The sequence below is a fragment of the Bacillus rossius genome, chromosome 15 (assembly GCF_032445375.1).
Source record: "Bacillus rossius redtenbacheri isolate Brsri chromosome 15, Brsri_v3, whole genome shotgun sequence".
Taxonomy (NCBI): Eukaryota; Metazoa; Arthropoda; class Insecta; order Phasmatodea; family Bacillidae; genus Bacillus; species Bacillus rossius.
Window position 1 is genome coordinate 48042355 of NC_086342.1, and position 17669 is coordinate 48060023.

The following is a 17669-nucleotide window of genomic DNA, read 5'->3' on the forward strand; positions in this document are numbered from 1 at the left end:
CATGATGGCCTGGAAGCATTGTGTTTGCGTGTCTCGTGCAGCCAGCTGCTCTCGCGATACTGCAGGCTACATAATATCTCCCCGCGCGCCAAGTCGAAGTATCTCTGCCAGCAGTGGTAGACCTGGCTCAACCTCGCGAGTATTCTTAAATATTTGTGGCTAACGTGCTTGAATTAATGTACTTAGGGCTGCTCTCATCTTCATGTGTATTCATACACAATTTACTAGGCGAGGGAAGGGAAAAATAATTGGTTGTCTGTAAAGTCGGTTTACGGACGATAGTTCAACGTGACGTCATAACAAAACATTGATGAATTGATTGCATACTTTATGAATAAAATTGAATCATTTTTATTTTAATAATAAAAGAATAAATACTTGAAATTATACTAGTAATCAGATTTTTAAAATGCAAGAATAATTAACCTTTATTGCCGAAATTTTTTGTTGTAATAAGCAATGAAAACCACATTAACTTTTCACTTCACTTTATAAACAGTCGAGTGGAAGAGAGATAGATGCGGCGCAAGCGTACAATGAGCGTAACGGGACACATCGTAACGGATCAATGTGCGTAATGGGACACTTTTTCGTGCTTGCAGCCGGCGTTCATCGATTCATTAGACGTTGTCACGTCAATACGTCAATACGGCGATATCGAAGCGATTTCAAATATCCACTTGCATAAGAGCAACCGCCCCAGCTGCAGATGTACTGGTACCGTCGTTGATCCGCTCGGCCGCATTCATTCTTATACGTTCCCGGCACTGCTTCACTCGGTCATGTGCTGTTTTATTGGTGTCATTCCATTTCTTTTGGGAAGCCCTTTCCAACCGTATACGAACTCTGTATTTGGATTTGGCTTTTTGACGCGTATAGGCCAACATTATATTTCTTTGATTATACATATTTTTTTTATTCTAACGCCATATATATTCACTGTAACTAGTTTACACTAATTTTTTTATGTATGTAACCGATATATTTTGACGAGAGCTGATGACTGAAACATAAACGAATGTCGGAGCTTCTCCGAGTCAAATGTTATACTAAATGTAAATCTCGAAACGCAGAAAGATGACCTCAAAATGGCTGCGCTTCCCCCTCCACCGCGCGCGATGCGTCACAGTCCTCACTTGGCGTAACGAATTCTTTGATCCTTCAGCTAGCCAGTGGTGTAATTGAATTTTGGATGGAGATGATAGATATGTGGCTGCAACACCAAACTGTATCCCCCGATTTTGTTATCATTCGTTTTTTGAATTGCCTCCCACTATGGAAGCAATTTTAAAGACGTATTCACGTCAAAATACAAAGTTGCTGCAATGCTTGCGGTAGGTTTCGAACACAAGACCCTCGCTCCAAGATTAGCTGTAACTTTGCGTGTGTGCTATCATTTATCTCCTCTGTCCTGCTGTTTCGAGAAAAATTGATTTGTTTTTATTTATTGTACTGGTAAACTTAGATTGTTTAATAAGTAATGCTTAATTTAATTAATTCTGTACAGGTTAATATTTTGATTATTTTTGGAATTTTCCCCGATTATATAGGTAAAAAATTACAGTTTTTCAAGATGGTGGCCAGTGTGTTCTCATCGGCTTACTGGAGGATGGTAGATAAGGAATTTAGGCCTCGTTTAAGAATTTTCACTATATTAAATTAAATAAATAAATATTTGAATACACACAATTAAATTTTTTGCATCGAGCATAGATCGAATTAAGGGCAGGAATCGTTTGAGACAATCTTTATTTTATTGAAGAAATGTTTTGGTCATTTCGAATATTTCTGATATATAATGTAACAATTACACCATTTTTAAGATGGCTACCAAGGTGGCTGACAAGATGGCCATGGATTCCACGGCAATAAATACTACTACACTCTAGCTTGTAAAAATTAAACTAATATGGTGGCTGCGGCATCTAGCAGACGGTTTGTGTACCCTTTGACACTAGCGCTTTTATTATCGATTACTGAAAACAAAATGGCAACACCATCCTCTAGCAGAGAATCGCTTAGCTTGCCTTTGGAGCAAAAAACAATAATTTTAAGGCTTTACAGATATTTTTTTTTTGGCAACACAGAAAAATGACACAGACTGGTTGTATGTTAATGATTCATGCTTAATATCTTTAATTGTATAATTTTATAATTATAAACTTTTTTTTTCTTCACAAATTTAACTCCTTTAATGGGAATTTAGAAATTGTGTGTTGAATTTGTGCCAACTTCACGCATAGCATTCATCGCTTTAAAGGCAATTTTGTTTTTTTATATGTTTAGTTATAAATAAAGACATGATTGAATAACAAGCTTACAAACAGACCGAAGTTTAATCTTTAGCTGTATATTAGTGGTGAACGCAGATACCACAGCTAAATTATGCTTATTAAGTGTATGTTTTTATTTATCGCATAGTTACTATTAATAACGTGTTGTATTTCTTGTTTCTTGCAGATTATTTAACAAGCGTGACAAACCTAACATTTCTAAACCTGGGAAGAAACAAGTTAACCACCATTCCGCCAGAAATATACAACTTAAGTAAACTAACTTTCCTCGATCTTTCAAGAAACCCCTTCAAGGATCTCGAAACGTTTTTCGAACCGAGACATTTGAAAAGCTTCCCACTTGTAAACTATTTCAACATGTCTCACAATCCAATCAGGGAAATCGACTTGATCTTACCCATGCTCCACACGAACAACAAAGGGGTGACGCCGATGGAGCTGATCGTGCTGGATCTGAGCTTCTGCGACATAAAAACATTCCACACGCGCCCAGAACTGTTCTCGGAGCAACGCAGGATGACCCACCTGTTTCTCGCCGGCAACCGGATGGGCAACTCCCCGAGGTTGCACTTCCCGAACAGACGGGAGCTGATGACCCTGGACCTCACGTACAACAACTTGACGACTCCCTTGCACATTCTGGACCAGGGTGAAGTCGTCAACCTGAACCTCTCGCTGAACAACATCACGGACTGGACCAACTACTACCCGGACAACCCCTACGAGAACATCTCGGTGTTCGGGCGCATCGACCACCTGAACCTGTCCATCAACACGATCCCCGCGCTGAGCATGGTGATGGGGCAGTCCCTGGAAGAGTTGGAGACCGTGGACCTGGGCGACAACCCCATCGACTGCGAGAACTGCACCATCCCCCAGTTCAAGCAGTGGCTCGCGCGCTACCGGGCCAACAACGACACCGACAAGGTGACCTTGAAGATGTTCAACGACACCGTCACGGATTTCTTCTGCACGAGGCCCTTGAAGCTCAAGACGCAGTTTGTGTCCAACGTGACATTCGACGAGGAAGCGCTGTGCCGCAAAGAGGAGAGGAACCTGTTCATCCTGCTCGGCGTCCCATTGGCTGCCATCGGGTCGCTGGTGGTGCTGTTCGGCATCATCCTCTACGCCTACCGCTACGAGGCGACGTACCTTCTCCACCTGGTGAAGATCAAGAGACGCATGAAGGCCGGCGCCAGCCGCGGCGAAGGTGACTTCAAGTACGACGCCTTCGTCTGTTACAGGTCAGTGATCTCGGTGGACCACCAATAGGACAACAGGCGTGGCCGCATGTTCTGATAGAGGAGTAGGGGTGCTCTTGCTATATAGTCTTTAGCTGGTTCCGCGGCGCAGCTTTCATTTTCGAACTATCGGCTTTTTAAACGGGTTCTTTTTTTTAAGTGAAAACTTCTTTAGCCGCTTTTTGGTAGGGGCAAAACTTATGGGTTCGCGTCACCGACATGCTAGTGACGTGTTGCGCCAGACTGGCGAATCGCAGCGGCCTGTGTACATGTATACGCATATATATATATATAGACTAATACATTGAATATACACGACTGCATCATGTGCGTGTTCGATTATTTTTGGATGGGTAAAATCTTGTGAGGTCGCATCACCGACATGCTGTAGTAGCAGTAAGTGAAGTTAATTTGACCACGTGAATACATGACCTAGGTCTGACATCACTGGGGTAAGTCATAGCTAGGTAATGAATTTTTACGTAATTTTTACATACCACTGACATCTGTTGTGATTCAAAAATTATGTAAGGATAAATTATATCATGCTGACATCGTACTGATATAATATCAAAATCATTTTCTTACGTACATTTGACGTATAAATTATATAATATTACACATTTAAAAACAAAGTTTTAAGTTTTTACTTCTGAAGACAGCCCCCATGACTGGCTATTTTTTATATATAAAAAGGCCTAGGCATAATTTGTTTTAAAAATGTAGTTGGGGGAAAATTCACAAACGAAAAACTTTACATTGTAGCAAGCTCATTTAACTGGCTTTCGCTTTGAATTATGCCACGCAACTGCTAGAGCTGATGGGTTTTTAGAAAAGTCGAGGTCAATAAACCGATTCACACAGGATAAAAAAATTAATCGATCTCACTCAGAAGGGGAAAACAATTGTATGTAGTAAAAATATATATGGTAACACCAGATTTCACAGGATATAGGGCTGAAATGCTGACAGCAAATACTGGTAACCTACGGGCCTGCCTTTTATGTGCGGTTTTGTTACTCCAGGAATGGATAAAAATAATTTTTATTCATTGATACGATAAAAGCAATTACTTAATAAATTATTTTCAAAAGTAAATTTTACAAAAGTTTTTAATTAACAGATAGGTACACAATAAAACACGAGTAATAGACAGCGGGTAACTTGATGAGATATTTGGAAATATAGAAATACTGTAATTCGAGAGTAAATATGAAAAGTTTTCAACTCTTTAAGTCGTATCAGTATCATAATTACATTATTAGCAGTGAATGGAACCTTGATCTCAAAGATAGGTTATTGTTTCTTTAACTGTATCCATAACATAATTACATAAGACTACATATACCACGTAAAATTTATTTTATAAAAACATTTTATAGAATACTTAAACCATACATTTTGGAACGAATGAAATTTTTTTAATATAATGCAAAACTTTGACATTTCTTGCAATCATTAATCTACACGCATGCATTTAAGTTTGTAAGACATTCACACAAATCATGGCAATGTAAACAAAATTATATATTAGATATTTTTGAAAGGAAAACAACTGATAAAAGTCTTCAAACTAGTTCGAATAAATACGAAAAAACAATACATGCCTACAATTTTGGCTGTCTCATTGCCTTAGAACAATGTGTGTAGCCATATGTTGGATATCCCATATAATAATGCTTAAATTTCTAAGTCTCTAGTTAATAATTGTTTGTAAACAAAGCTCCATGGAAAATAGCTCAATTTTCGGCATAAAGAATTATTTTAAAAGCTTATCTTGCAAGTTTTATTTTTATTAACAATGTTTACCAAAACTCTTTTATATTTGTACATTTGGGAACGTTCATTTAAAACATTATAAATATATTTTACATAAAAAACAAATACATTTTAAAGGTCAAACCAATTTTTAGTGTGTTTCTGTTAATTTAAAAATTTTAAAACTCCTTTTGACAGACATTTATCTGTAGAATGTCTCATAGTTTCACCTTAAAATAGTCTGTCACATCTGTTATTAATAACAGCACATACAAAACGGTAACTTTGTATTTGATAGATTTATTAAATGAAAGAAACCGATTCGTAAGGACTATTTTTTTTTTTAGACGAACCGGAATACACAGAACTGACATATACAGTATGTATCAAAATCCTGTTACAACGCTTGAGGGTAGAAAGCTCTTATTATTTGCAACCATTTTTGCCAGTAAACATGTTGCCGGAAACGTGTAGTTAAGCCCCTGTAGCCCCAAAAAGAATCAGCGTAGGCAACCCGTTGTAGAGTGTTATGTTGTGGATGTGCGGGCGTTCGAGGAGAGAAATAACCTTTTTAATCGTGGTACAGATTTTAATTACACTCTGAAATCAATCACAGCTTCGGCTTTGTTTCGCAACATTGACATTGTTGCATACGTTTTAACGTGACAGCCTAAAGAAACGGCTCAAAAACACGCCCACCTTGAGCGATACAGAGGTGGCAACGGCGAATGATGTTTTCACGGATACGCTGGAGCATGTGTGGAGTCGACCTTATGATTTCGAACGCTTCAGTGATTCGCTGTGTAAGCTCTTCTACCGTTTCTACTGGCGTAGCATAGATAAGCCCTTTTATGTAACCCCACAGAAAGAAATCTAACGGGGTTAATTCAGTTGACCTTGGCGGCCATGCGACAGGGCCCGCTCGTCCAATCCATCGGTTTGGAAATGTTTGGTTTAAATACTCACGCACTTGCAGGGAAAAATGAGGTGGTGCCCCGTCATGTTGGTACCACATCACACGTCGGACATGCAATGGAACCTCTTCAAGAAGACCTGGTAGTTCGTTCTGAAGGAAGTGGAGGTATCCGGCGCCGGTAAGTCGTGGCGGAAGAAAAAAAGGCCCGATGAGTATACCGTGAACAATACAGTCCCACAAATTAACTGAAAAACGTTCCTGGCGAGCTGTAACACACGTTGCATGCGGATTGACATAATTCCAAACATGACTGTTGTGCGAATTGATAGTAGCGTCTTGAGTGAACTTGGCTTCATCGCTGAATAAAACCGCTAACTCGGGGTTCCTCAATACTCTTCGAATGTACCAACGAGAAAAGGTCATGCGAAGAGGATAGTTCGCCGGACCCATGTGTTGCACTTTTTGAAGGTGGTACGGGTACAAGAGTTGCTCATGAAGAACTCGCCAAACAGCCATTTTGTCAGCGTCCATATCGGAACCTTCTGCCCTTGTGCTTGTATCCGGACTCTCCTCAAATCTCTGAAGTACATCTTCAAAACTGGGAGTACGAACCCTGCGTGGAGCACCAGCATTTGGTCTTGTGACGGCACATGTACCAGTATCACGCATTCGCTGAGTAAGTCTTGGAAACATGGTGTGAGCTGGAATCCTACGACCCGGATATCGTTCTTCGTACATACGACGGGCGGCTCGTCCATTTTGTCTAGCTTCCCCGTAAACAAGCAGCATGTCTGTGTACTCACTAAACGTGTACTCCATCGAGCTCCACTAAAACGTCGCCCTTTTCAGAACCACAGCGAAAGAAATGACACCACGAGTTTGCTTGTACGACAGAACAGTCAACGACAGACCACCAGTGATATCAAAACACACTGCGACACTGCGATGTCACGCTGCGCAGTGCTATGGCACGGCACGAACGGAAGAAAAGAGGTGAGGGCACCACCAACGGAAGTAAAAAGGGGCGGGGGTCAGCATTCGACATCGTACAGTCCTCTCGAGCGCTGCCCGGCGGCGTAAACACGTAATTCACCACAGCATTGTCTGTCTCGCACAAAGCCCAACGGGTTGCCTACGCTGACTCTTTCTGGGGCTACAGGGGCTTAACTACGCGTTTCCGGCTACATTTTTACTGGCAAAAATGGTTATAAACAATAAGAGCTTTCTACCCTCAAGCGTTGTAACATGAATTTTGATACAACCTGTATGTAACAAGCGTAGGCCTATAGCACAAACTTTCTACATTCAAGTATTCAAGTATGTTTATTCATAGAAACACCACTTTAAATATGACATTTTAACAAAAACACGTGTTATGCTGTTGTAGTATTCGGCAAAACTATTATATATAATAAAATAATCTGCATTGTTATATTTCAATAGAATTTCAACAGCCTAAGTGATGAAAAATATCATTAAAATAATATTAGTGTTTTTTTAATGACAGACATTGTATGATGGATTTTTAATGCACGGTCAATAGCAGTGACTTGATTTCTTGTCTTGTCAAGGGAAATCATTTCCTACTTGTCTAAATAAAATATATCCCGTTTGTTTTCAGTGGTTCTGACCGAGTCTGGGTGGTGGGAGACTTGTTGCCAACATTGGAAAATGGACCAGAAAAGTACAGGTTGTGCTTGCACGAAAGAGACTTCACGCTAGGGACTTACATCACCAGCAACATCGTAGGTGCCATGCAGAACAGCAGAAACACCATCGTCGTGTTGACAGATAACTTCGTCAAAAGTCAGGTAACTTATTTTTGACGTGACAACGTCTAATAAATCAATGAACGCCGGCTGCACGCACGAAAAAGTGTCCCGTTACGCCCACTGTCCCGTTACGCTGTGTCCCGTTACGCTCATTGTACGCTTGCGCCGCATCTTATCTCTCTTCCACTCGATTCGAACAACCATCGATTTGACTTTTTCGAGGCACATTAAACTTGAAACACTCCCATTCGTTTCCTACTTTTCCTATAATCGTCCTACCCTTAACAGAATAACACAGATTGGAAGAAGTTAAATAGCAAACATGTATAAAAGTTATAGTTAAAATAATCTCTTCGTTAAAGAAATAAACATATTTGAATTAATGAGTGCAAATAAAAGTAAATTTTACAATTAAATTGTAGGTTTCATTTCACTCCTTTGTATCCATACAAAATGATTCAATTTTATTCATAAAAGTATGCAATAATTTCATAAATGTTTTGTTATGACGTTGTCACGTTAAACTATCAACCGTAAACCGACTTTACAGACAACCAATTTTTTTATTAATTTTTTTATGTTGTTTTGTTCATAAAGTTTGAAGAACAGCTTCCTAGGAAAATAGTTAGATTTTTTTTAACGGAACAATCTCGTAACTTTAATGTATCTTTTAAAACAAAGACTTATAAATATTAACTTCCAGGGAAAATATTTATTTTTAATTATTTACTTTATATTTAATCTACTTGTAATGCAGCTCAGTGAATGATGTCACATAAAAACTTAACATGATAATCCTGATATTCTAAAATTTAAAAATTAATTGTTAGAGGTAAGGGACTTTTTAGAAGGGTAGAAAACTCATACTAGTTTACTCCCATGGCAATTCTTTCTAAAAACATCCTATCAAATCTAATGCTCAAGATGTAGGCCTACACAAATTCTAAGTCACGATTGTAAAAGTTCGTTACGTAGGGCAATATAAATATAAAATTTTACTATCTTAAGATTATATATACATATTTAAAAGTACAATATATTTTAAACGGCATGACTTCAGCCTAAATACGGAAGCAATCGCTAAGCCATCACCCTGACCTTGTGGTAATTGTGTTAGGCCAGAACACTTTACACAGGAAGGACCATGTTGGTTGAGTGGAACTGACATCTGTGGCATAGTTTGGATGCACACCGACGTTTGGTACGATTTGATTCGGGTTTTAGTACCATTTAAGATATGGGTATCAATTTGTATTTTGAGACCGAGTAATATAAGTGCCGGTTTAAAGCTCCAAAATTCAGCTTTTCATCTGTTCGTGTGTCAGTTTGTTTGGTAAACAGTCATGCCCAAACACATTGTTCGATTTTGTTCTAATCTGGCATTGTTTTACTTTGAAGTCATTAAAAAACTCTCTATATGTGACTATATATATTAAATCCATTTGAAGAATTGGGTTAGTTAAGGGCTTCCAATTTATGTCATAAATTATTCAAACGATTTTTATATTTCCAAACAAAATAGTTCCAGTAGAATGTTAATATATCTCTAATAGTTAACTGTATGAGGTACAATGTAATAAACAACGTTATAGATGCACCCTCTTACCCCTTACAGACTGAATGTGCATCAGTGTACACACACGTCGCCATACTTATTTGTAATTACCTGCTGGGCAGCGGTGGTTGAGACATAATCGATGTTCGTTTGTTCAATACCGATTTTGTTCCCATCACCGACTAAAGGTTATTGTTGGGCCATTCTCACACAAATGTGCGTAATACATGTGCTATGTATGTTTTAATTTTCTGCATATTTATCGAGACAATGTTTTTGAAGTATTATTATTTAGGACCTCCATTCATAATTCCCCAAAAATAAATTCAAACTCCAGCTGGTTTTGGATCATCATTGTTATGGCACACGCTACTAAAGGTCGCTTCAATACCAAGGTGAAAAGTCCATTTGCTGTTAATGTTCGAAATTTAAATTTTTTTAAAAAGCTAGCGTCCATTCTTTAAATACATCATCAGATCTACACTTAGTGACATCATTCTACTCTGCGTATAAATGTATGTTAATGGAAACTGGTGAGAGCATGTGTTTCGTCGTTGCCCCGGTATTCCTGCTCAGTACGAGAGGAACCGCAGGTACGGGCCACTGGCACCGCACTCGGTCAAACGACCGGTGGTGCGAAGTTACCACCCGTGGGATTACGCCTGAATGCCTCTAAGGCAGTATCCCCTCTGAGAGAAAACGATAATTAAGAGTTCCTGAGCCGGAAGGCTTATGATGACTTTACTAGGCGGTTCCGTATGTGTTACGGCCGCTCACTATGCCCTTGTGAGCCACCAGAGGATTAATTCGGCACAGTGTCCCTTTGTTTCCGGTGGTCAATCATGGGTATGAGATCTGGTGTAGGAATTCGAATCGTCTGCAGACGACTTACTGTAAAAAGGACAATTTGAATTTGTTTTAGGAGTAGCGCCAGTTCTTATTCTCATGGAGCTCGATTCGGGAAAAGCAATGTTTGGGAGGGAGCATTGGTGACGCTGGGGTGTGTGTGTTGCAGTGGTACAAGTGGCAGCTTGTGATGACTAGTTACAGTCAGTTAGAGGAGTAGCGCTAGTTCCTGATTCTGATGGAGCTCAGTTTGGGAAAAGCAAAGGTTGAGAGGGAACATTGATGGTGCTGGCGTGTGTGTTTTGCAATGGTACAAGTGGTAGCTGGTGATTAGTTACAGTCTGTCTGAGGAGTAGTGCCAGTTCTGATTCTGATGGAGCTCCGTAGTTTGGGAAAAGCAAAGTTTGGGAGGGAACATTAATGATGCTGGCGTGTGTGTTGCAATGGTGCGAGTGGCAGCTGTTGATGACTAGTTAAATTCCGAATAGAGCGTGTTCCTGATTCTGATGGAGCTACGTAGTGTGGGAATAACAAAGTTGGGAGGTAACATTGATGACACTGGCGTGAGTGTTGGAATGGTGCTAGTGGCAGCTGTTGATGACGAGTTACAGTCTGAGGAGTAGAGTGTGTTCCTGATTCTGATGGAGCTCCGTAGTTTGGGAATAGCAAAGTTGGGAGGGAACATTGATGACTCTGGCGTGTGTGTGTTGCAGTGGTACAAGTGGCAGCTTGTGATGACTAGTTACATTCTGTTTGAGGAGTCGAGGTTGTTCCTGATTCTGAGGATATTCTTAGTTTGGGAAAAGCAAAGTTTGTGAGGGAACATTGATGGCGCTGGCGTGTGTGTTTTGCAGTGGTACAAGTGGCAGCCTGTGATGACTAGTTACCGTCTGTTTGAGAAGTAGAGGTTGTTCCTGATTCTGAGGATCTCCTTAGTTTGAGAAAAGCAAAGCTTGTGAGGGAACATTGATGGCGCTGGCGTGTGTGTTTTGCAGTGGTACAAGTGGCAGCCTGTGATGACTAGTTACCGTCTGTTTGAGAAGTAGAGGTTGTTCCTGATTCTGAGGATCTCCTTAGTTTGAGAAAAGCAAAGCTTGTGAGGGAACATTGATGGCGCTGGCGTGTGTGTTTTGCAGTGGTACAAGTGGCAGCCTGTGATGACTAGTTACCGTCTGTTTGAGAAGTAGAGGTTGTTCCTGATTCTGAGGATCTCCTTAGTTTGGGAAAAGCAAAGCTTGTGAGGGAACATTGATGGCGCTGGCGTGTGTGTTTTGCAGTGGTACAAGTGGCAGCCTGTGATGACTAGTTACCGTCTGTTTGAGAAGTAGAGGTTGTTCCTGATTCTGAGGATCTCCTTAGTTTGAGAAAAGCAAAGCTTGTGAGGGAACATTGATGGCGCTGGCGTGTGTGTTTTGCAGTGGTACAAGTGGCAGCCTGTGATGACTAGTTACCGTCTGTTTGAGAAGTAGAGGTTGTTCCTGATTCTGAGGATCTCCTTAGTTTGAGAAAAGCAAAGCTTGTGAGGGAACATTGATGGCGCTGGCGTGTGTGTTTTGCAGTGGTACAAGTGGCAGCCTGTGATGACTAGTTACCGTCTGTTTGAGAAGTAGAGGTTGTTCCTGATTCTGAGGATCTCCTTAGTTTGAGAAAAGCAAAGCTTGTGAGGGAACATTGATGGCGCTGGCGTGTGTGTTTTGCAGTGGTACAAGTGGCAGCCTGTGATGACTAGTTACTGTCTGTTTGAGAAGTAGAGGTTGTTCCTGATTCTGAGGATCTCCTTAGTTTGGGAAAAGCAAAGTTTGTGAGGGAACATTGATGACGCTGGCAGGTGTGTGTGTGTGTGCAGTGGTGCAAGTGGGAACTGGAGATGGCCAACCACAAGCTGTTCGAGGAGTCGCGCGAGTTCCTGGTGCTGATCGAGCTGGAGCGGCTGGACCGGAGCGAGCTGCCTCGCCACCTCAAGTACCTGATGGACACGCGCACCTACCTGGAGTGGCCCGAGCCGGGCGACCGCACGGGCGAGGTGGAGGTGGTGTACCGCCGCCTCAAGGAGGCGCTCGGCCCCAGCATCTTCGAGATGGAGCAGGAGATGGAGCAGGACCAGGCCGACGGCCAGGACATGGTGCTGCAGGACACGAGGGCGTAGCGGCCTCCGATCTCTCCGTCGGCAGTCCTCGCATATCCTCGGCTCTCGATGCCCCAAATAAAATAATCAGAATTCTCCTAAGGGAGACAGAAACTGCTAAATGTCACCTACGATTTAATTTTTTTTGACGTGATAACGTCTTATAAATCGATGAACGCTGGCTGCACGCACGGAAAAGAATGACTTAATTGTCACGTTCCGCCTGAGCCGAGCGTGCGACAAACCGGCCAACCACCGTGCGAGAAAATCTTTTATAGATAATATCAAACAGGTTAAGTCGGGCTTTTTAAAAGCAGCAATTTAAAAATAAAATTGATTTATTTGTCCAATTTCGTCATTTCAAATTAACAATTTATTGACATTGATTTTATTTCAGTATATTTCTGAAACTAATCGTTCGTGATTATTATTTTAAAAAAATTAATTTAAATTAAATTAGCGAAAACTGTAAATAATATTTGAAAATTAAAAAGTATGCAGTTTTTCATCAATGTTTTCTTATGACGTTATCACATAAAATAATCGTCCATAAACCGACTTTAAGGGAAACCCCCCCCCCCTTTTTTTAATTGATTTTAATGTAAACCCAAATGATTTTTACACAAAAAGCCATTTTGTCGCATACAATTTTTTTAACTTTTGTTGTTTCTTTTAATATTGTCTCATTAAAAATTCAATTATAAAAATTATTTTATGTAATGTGGCCAACCCCCCTTATACCGGGGTAGTTGCACATGTTCGCATTCGCCACGCCAGTCCCGTATACGCGTCACCACTGCCATACTGATATTGAAAGTGTAGTAAAATTAAATTCAACAGACGTGCATGTACTGGTGTAACATTGGCCAGTGCGCAAAATAAATCATTAGTATGCTAAATTTACCGACAGACCTGCATACCCTATTGTGATAGTTATAATAATGAATTACCAAAAATAAGATGCTCAAAATTAAGTACTGTACAAGGGTAAAGGGATCTAAAAGGTTAATTCGAGATATCATTTAAATTGCTATAATTGAATTCAACGCATGTAGCGACATTTGTATACAGACACTCTTACACTAAACTTAATTATATTCCAAAGTCCCACAGAGCAGGGGGGGGGGGGGGGACGAAATAGTGACGTCCTTCAGTCTAGATAATTCAACCAGCAATTCCCGTCGCCGCACTCTGTCTTTCAAACACGTCTTCCATAAGTCATACCAGCCGGGCAAAAAGTACAAAATCCAGTTCTCGCACTTACTTGTTACTGAAGCATACCTCTGTAGTTGGTGACTGCCGGGGTCGGGTGTAAACCCCACTCTTTTTTTAGCGCCTCTTGCATCGCGCTGTATCGGGGGCCCTTGCACTAGGCCCCCAAATATTGCGTTCTCGTATACCACCACTTATGTTGTTTCGTCCAAAGTGTCGTGGCGTTACCGTCATATTAAATCTTATTCACGTAACGTAACACCTGTTACTCATCGCTGGGATGCAAATTCTACTATCCACCGAGTAGTTCCGCGGCCGGCGGTCAAACACACACTCCACCGCTGCAAACAGCTGGCCGTCGCCTCCCCTTGTCACGTCAGCTGACGTCACCCCCCTCCTCTACTACCACCCCTCACTCCGCTAGATCTTTCTGGTTATTTCTTGCAAGTCCCACTCCAGAATAAGGGTGCTTAACGTAAAATAAAAAAGGTATACGATTAAAAAGTTACAAAAAATAAATAATAACATACACCATTAAATAATATAAACACATAAATAATGTTATTAAAAAAATTAACTCATCTTAAAATAAACTTTACACTAAATAAAGGTAATAGTAATAACCAAGACGACTGAGGCCGCCACAAGTGGCCTCAGTAATCAAGATGATATCTTGTTTATGTCCACGATCTGTATTTTGTGATAACTTCTTTTTCAAGAGGAAATTAAATTTTATTATACTTGTGAATCGATGTAATATTTTTAAGAGTGTTAAATAACGTGTGATATCCTATAAAAGGAAATTTTGTAAATATTTTTCAGGTAATTATATTAGCTTGAATGTTTTTTTAAGAATTTCTTAGTTTTCATTTGCATGGGCGAGCAGCTCCCATAAAACTTACAATTAAAGAGTGAAAAATTTCATTTGGCACAATGTTACAAAACGTGTATTTGTATTGAAAGTGATATTGAGAAAAATAATTTCATTTTGAACATCATTTTGCGTAGTTAGTACAAATAATTTTTTTCTATTCACTTGTAGTTAAAGAGGTAATTGTGGATGATGAATATCTGTATTTGTTTTTATACTTTTGAAAAGTTTTATATAACTATGATAGCACCCGATTATTTTGTTAAATATTAATTTTAATACATTTATACAATTAGTTTACATGCTGTAACATTATTTACAGCCAAAAAGGGAATGACTGTGTATGTACTGTACATAAACAAGTTCAAAATATAATGCAGTCTTGCCTACTATTTGCATATTGTATCTAGCTTTACGTTTACACCAATACAAATTGACTTGGCATAAGGTTAAACGTTAACTTTTGCTATTGAAATGACTTGAATACTAAAATAAGGTAGGATGGTTAGCCCTAGTTACTTAAGTAGTTAGATCGCTCACCTACCTCGAAAGCAGGGGCGCAATAACTAAATTTCCAAAGGGGGGGCAATATACCTTTTTATAAAGAATCATCGATCCCCCGTATTGAAGCGGGGGGTCCGGGGGTCCTCCCCCGGGAAAATTTGTATTTCAAGGTGGAAAATGGTGCTATTTAAGCAGTTTTATTATCTAAAAATTGATTACACAGCACTTTCTTTGCCCCCGTTTGCCCCCACTTCAAGGTTTCAGAAGGGGGCAAAATACCCTTCCCCCCCCCCCCCCCGCCCTGTTGTTGCGCCTCTGCTCGAATGCAGTTCGGATTTGACTTCTGGTTGAGTCAAACCCAGACTTATCGCTGAAGGGAAACGAAGCAGTTTGGTTTTCTCGTGTTCTACAAGAATGCATGTCATCACTGCTTCATACACATAACATCACCACTCGGAGTCACTCATCTACTCGATTTTATGTTCACGGTTATCACTGATGCATTTATTATGTTATACATTTTCTTTAAACACAAGGGAAAAATGCTTGATACTATTTATTGTAATTCTCGGGCCAAAGTAAGAACGAGCAAGTTGATATAAACATAGAACACAATATGTCTCTGAATACAAAGTACATTGCTCCATTCAGTCCTGTCACAAACATGTAAAATAATTGTGTGTTGCTTTTGCAGTCTTTGCAAATTTTAATTACAGGCGATTCTTACGGCACGCCGAAATGCTGTGTCTGCAAAGAAAGAAATCGCAATCACAACTTAATAAGCGAACAGGCTCCAGCACATCCTAATCGAACATGTCTTCCGGCAAGCAGACGTACCGAGAGCCAAGCCGACAAACGATATAGTCATATACCCGCGCCACCCCTCCCTCATACACCCTCCACTCTGCCGACGTCACAGCGCCAACGCAAACCGCCGGTAGACACGCGCTGCATGAGCCTCACGAGCCTCACGCGCCTCACGCGCCACACGAGCCTCACGAGCCTCACGCGCTTCAAACACTCACGAATCTCGCGCGCATCACGCCCTCACGAGCCTAACGCGCCACACGAGCCTCACGCGCCTCACAAGCCTCACGAGCCTCACGCGCTTCAAACACTCACGAATCTCGCGCGCATCACGCCCTCACGAGCCTCACGCGCCTCACGAGCCTCACGCGCCTCACAAGCCTCACGAGCCTCACGCGCTTCAAACACTCACGAATCTCGCGCGCATCACGCCCTCACGAGCCTCACGCGCCTCACGAGCCTCACGCGCCTCACAAGCCTCACGAGCCTCACGCGCTTCAAACACTCACGAATCTCGCGCGCATCACGCCCTCACGAGCCTAACGCGCCACACGAGCCTCACGCGCCTCACAAGCCTCACGAGCCTCACGCGCTTCAAACACTCACGAATCTCGCGCGCATCACGCCCTCACGAGCCTAACGCGCCACACGAGCCTCACGCGCCTCACAAGCCTCACGAGCCTCACGCGCTTCAAACACTCACGAATCTCGCGCGCATCACGCCCTCACGAGCCTCACGCGCCTCACGAGCCTCACGCGCCTCACAAGCCTCACGAGCCTCACGCGCTTCAAACACTCACGAATCTCGCGCGCATCACGCCCTCACGAGCCTCACGCGCCTCACGAGCCTCACGCGCCTCACAAGCCTCACGAGCCTCACGCGCTTCAAACACTCACGAATCTCGCGCGCATCACGCCCTCACGAGCCTCACGCGCCTCACGAGCCTCACGCGCCTCACAAGCCTCACGAGCCTCACGCGCTTCAAACACTCACGAATCTCGCGCGCATCACGCCCTCACGAGCCTCACGCGCCTCACGAGCCTCACGAGCCTCACGAGCCTCACGAGCCTCACGAGCCTCACGAGCCTCACAAGCCTCACGAGCCTCACGCGCTTCAAACACTCACGAATCTCGCGCGCATCACGCCCTCACGAGCCTCACGAGCCTCACGAGCCTCACGCGCCTCACAAGCCTAACGCGCCACACGAGCCTCACGCGCCTCACAAGCCTCACGAGCCTCACGCGCTTCAAACACTCACGAATCTCGCGCGCATCACGCCCTCACGAGCCTAACGCGCCACACGAGCCTCACGCGCCTCACAAGCCTCACGAGCCTCACGCGCTTCAAACACTCACGAATCTCGCGCGCATCACGCCCTCACGAGCCTCACGAGCCTCACGCGCCTCACGAGCCTCACGAGCCTCACGTGCCTCACGCGCCTCACTAGCCACAGGGGGAAGCCGGCAGCTTCGACCATCCCCTCCACCACCCTCTAAGATGACCCAGATAGGTCATGACCTGCTAAGTGTCACAACATCTATGATAATAAAAATTTTATGTTTCAGAAAATTGCCACCTTTTCATACAAGGTTATGGTTAGCAATAATGTATGCGATACAATTTCTAAAATATTTAAATAACTGTTTGAAAGTTAATTTTAAATATAAGATGTGTTTTGCTAGGCAGATAAGGTTGTATTTTTATCTGAAGCACAAAACTTCTAATTTCAATGTAAATAAATTAAATTCAGCTTTGTTTTAAAAACC

The 17669-nt window shown here is 41.9% G+C and overlaps 1 protein-coding gene across 1 annotated transcript in view; it reads left to right on the plus strand.

Moving 5' to 3' along the window:
* Positions 1-14979, plus strand: part of LOC134539275 (uncharacterized) — a 133757-nt gene extending 118778 nt beyond the window's left edge. The window contains exons 7-9 of the mRNA XM_063381098.1: positions 2461-3538; positions 7831-8020; positions 12229-14979. Coding sequence (XP_063237168.1) covers positions 2461-3538; positions 7831-8020; positions 12229-12528 — 1568 coding nt within the window. The 3' untranslated portion in view covers positions 12529-14979. The remainder of the gene's footprint in view (positions 1-2460; positions 3539-7830; positions 8021-12228) is intronic.
* The last annotated feature ends 2690 nt before the right edge of the window (positions 14980-17669 follow it).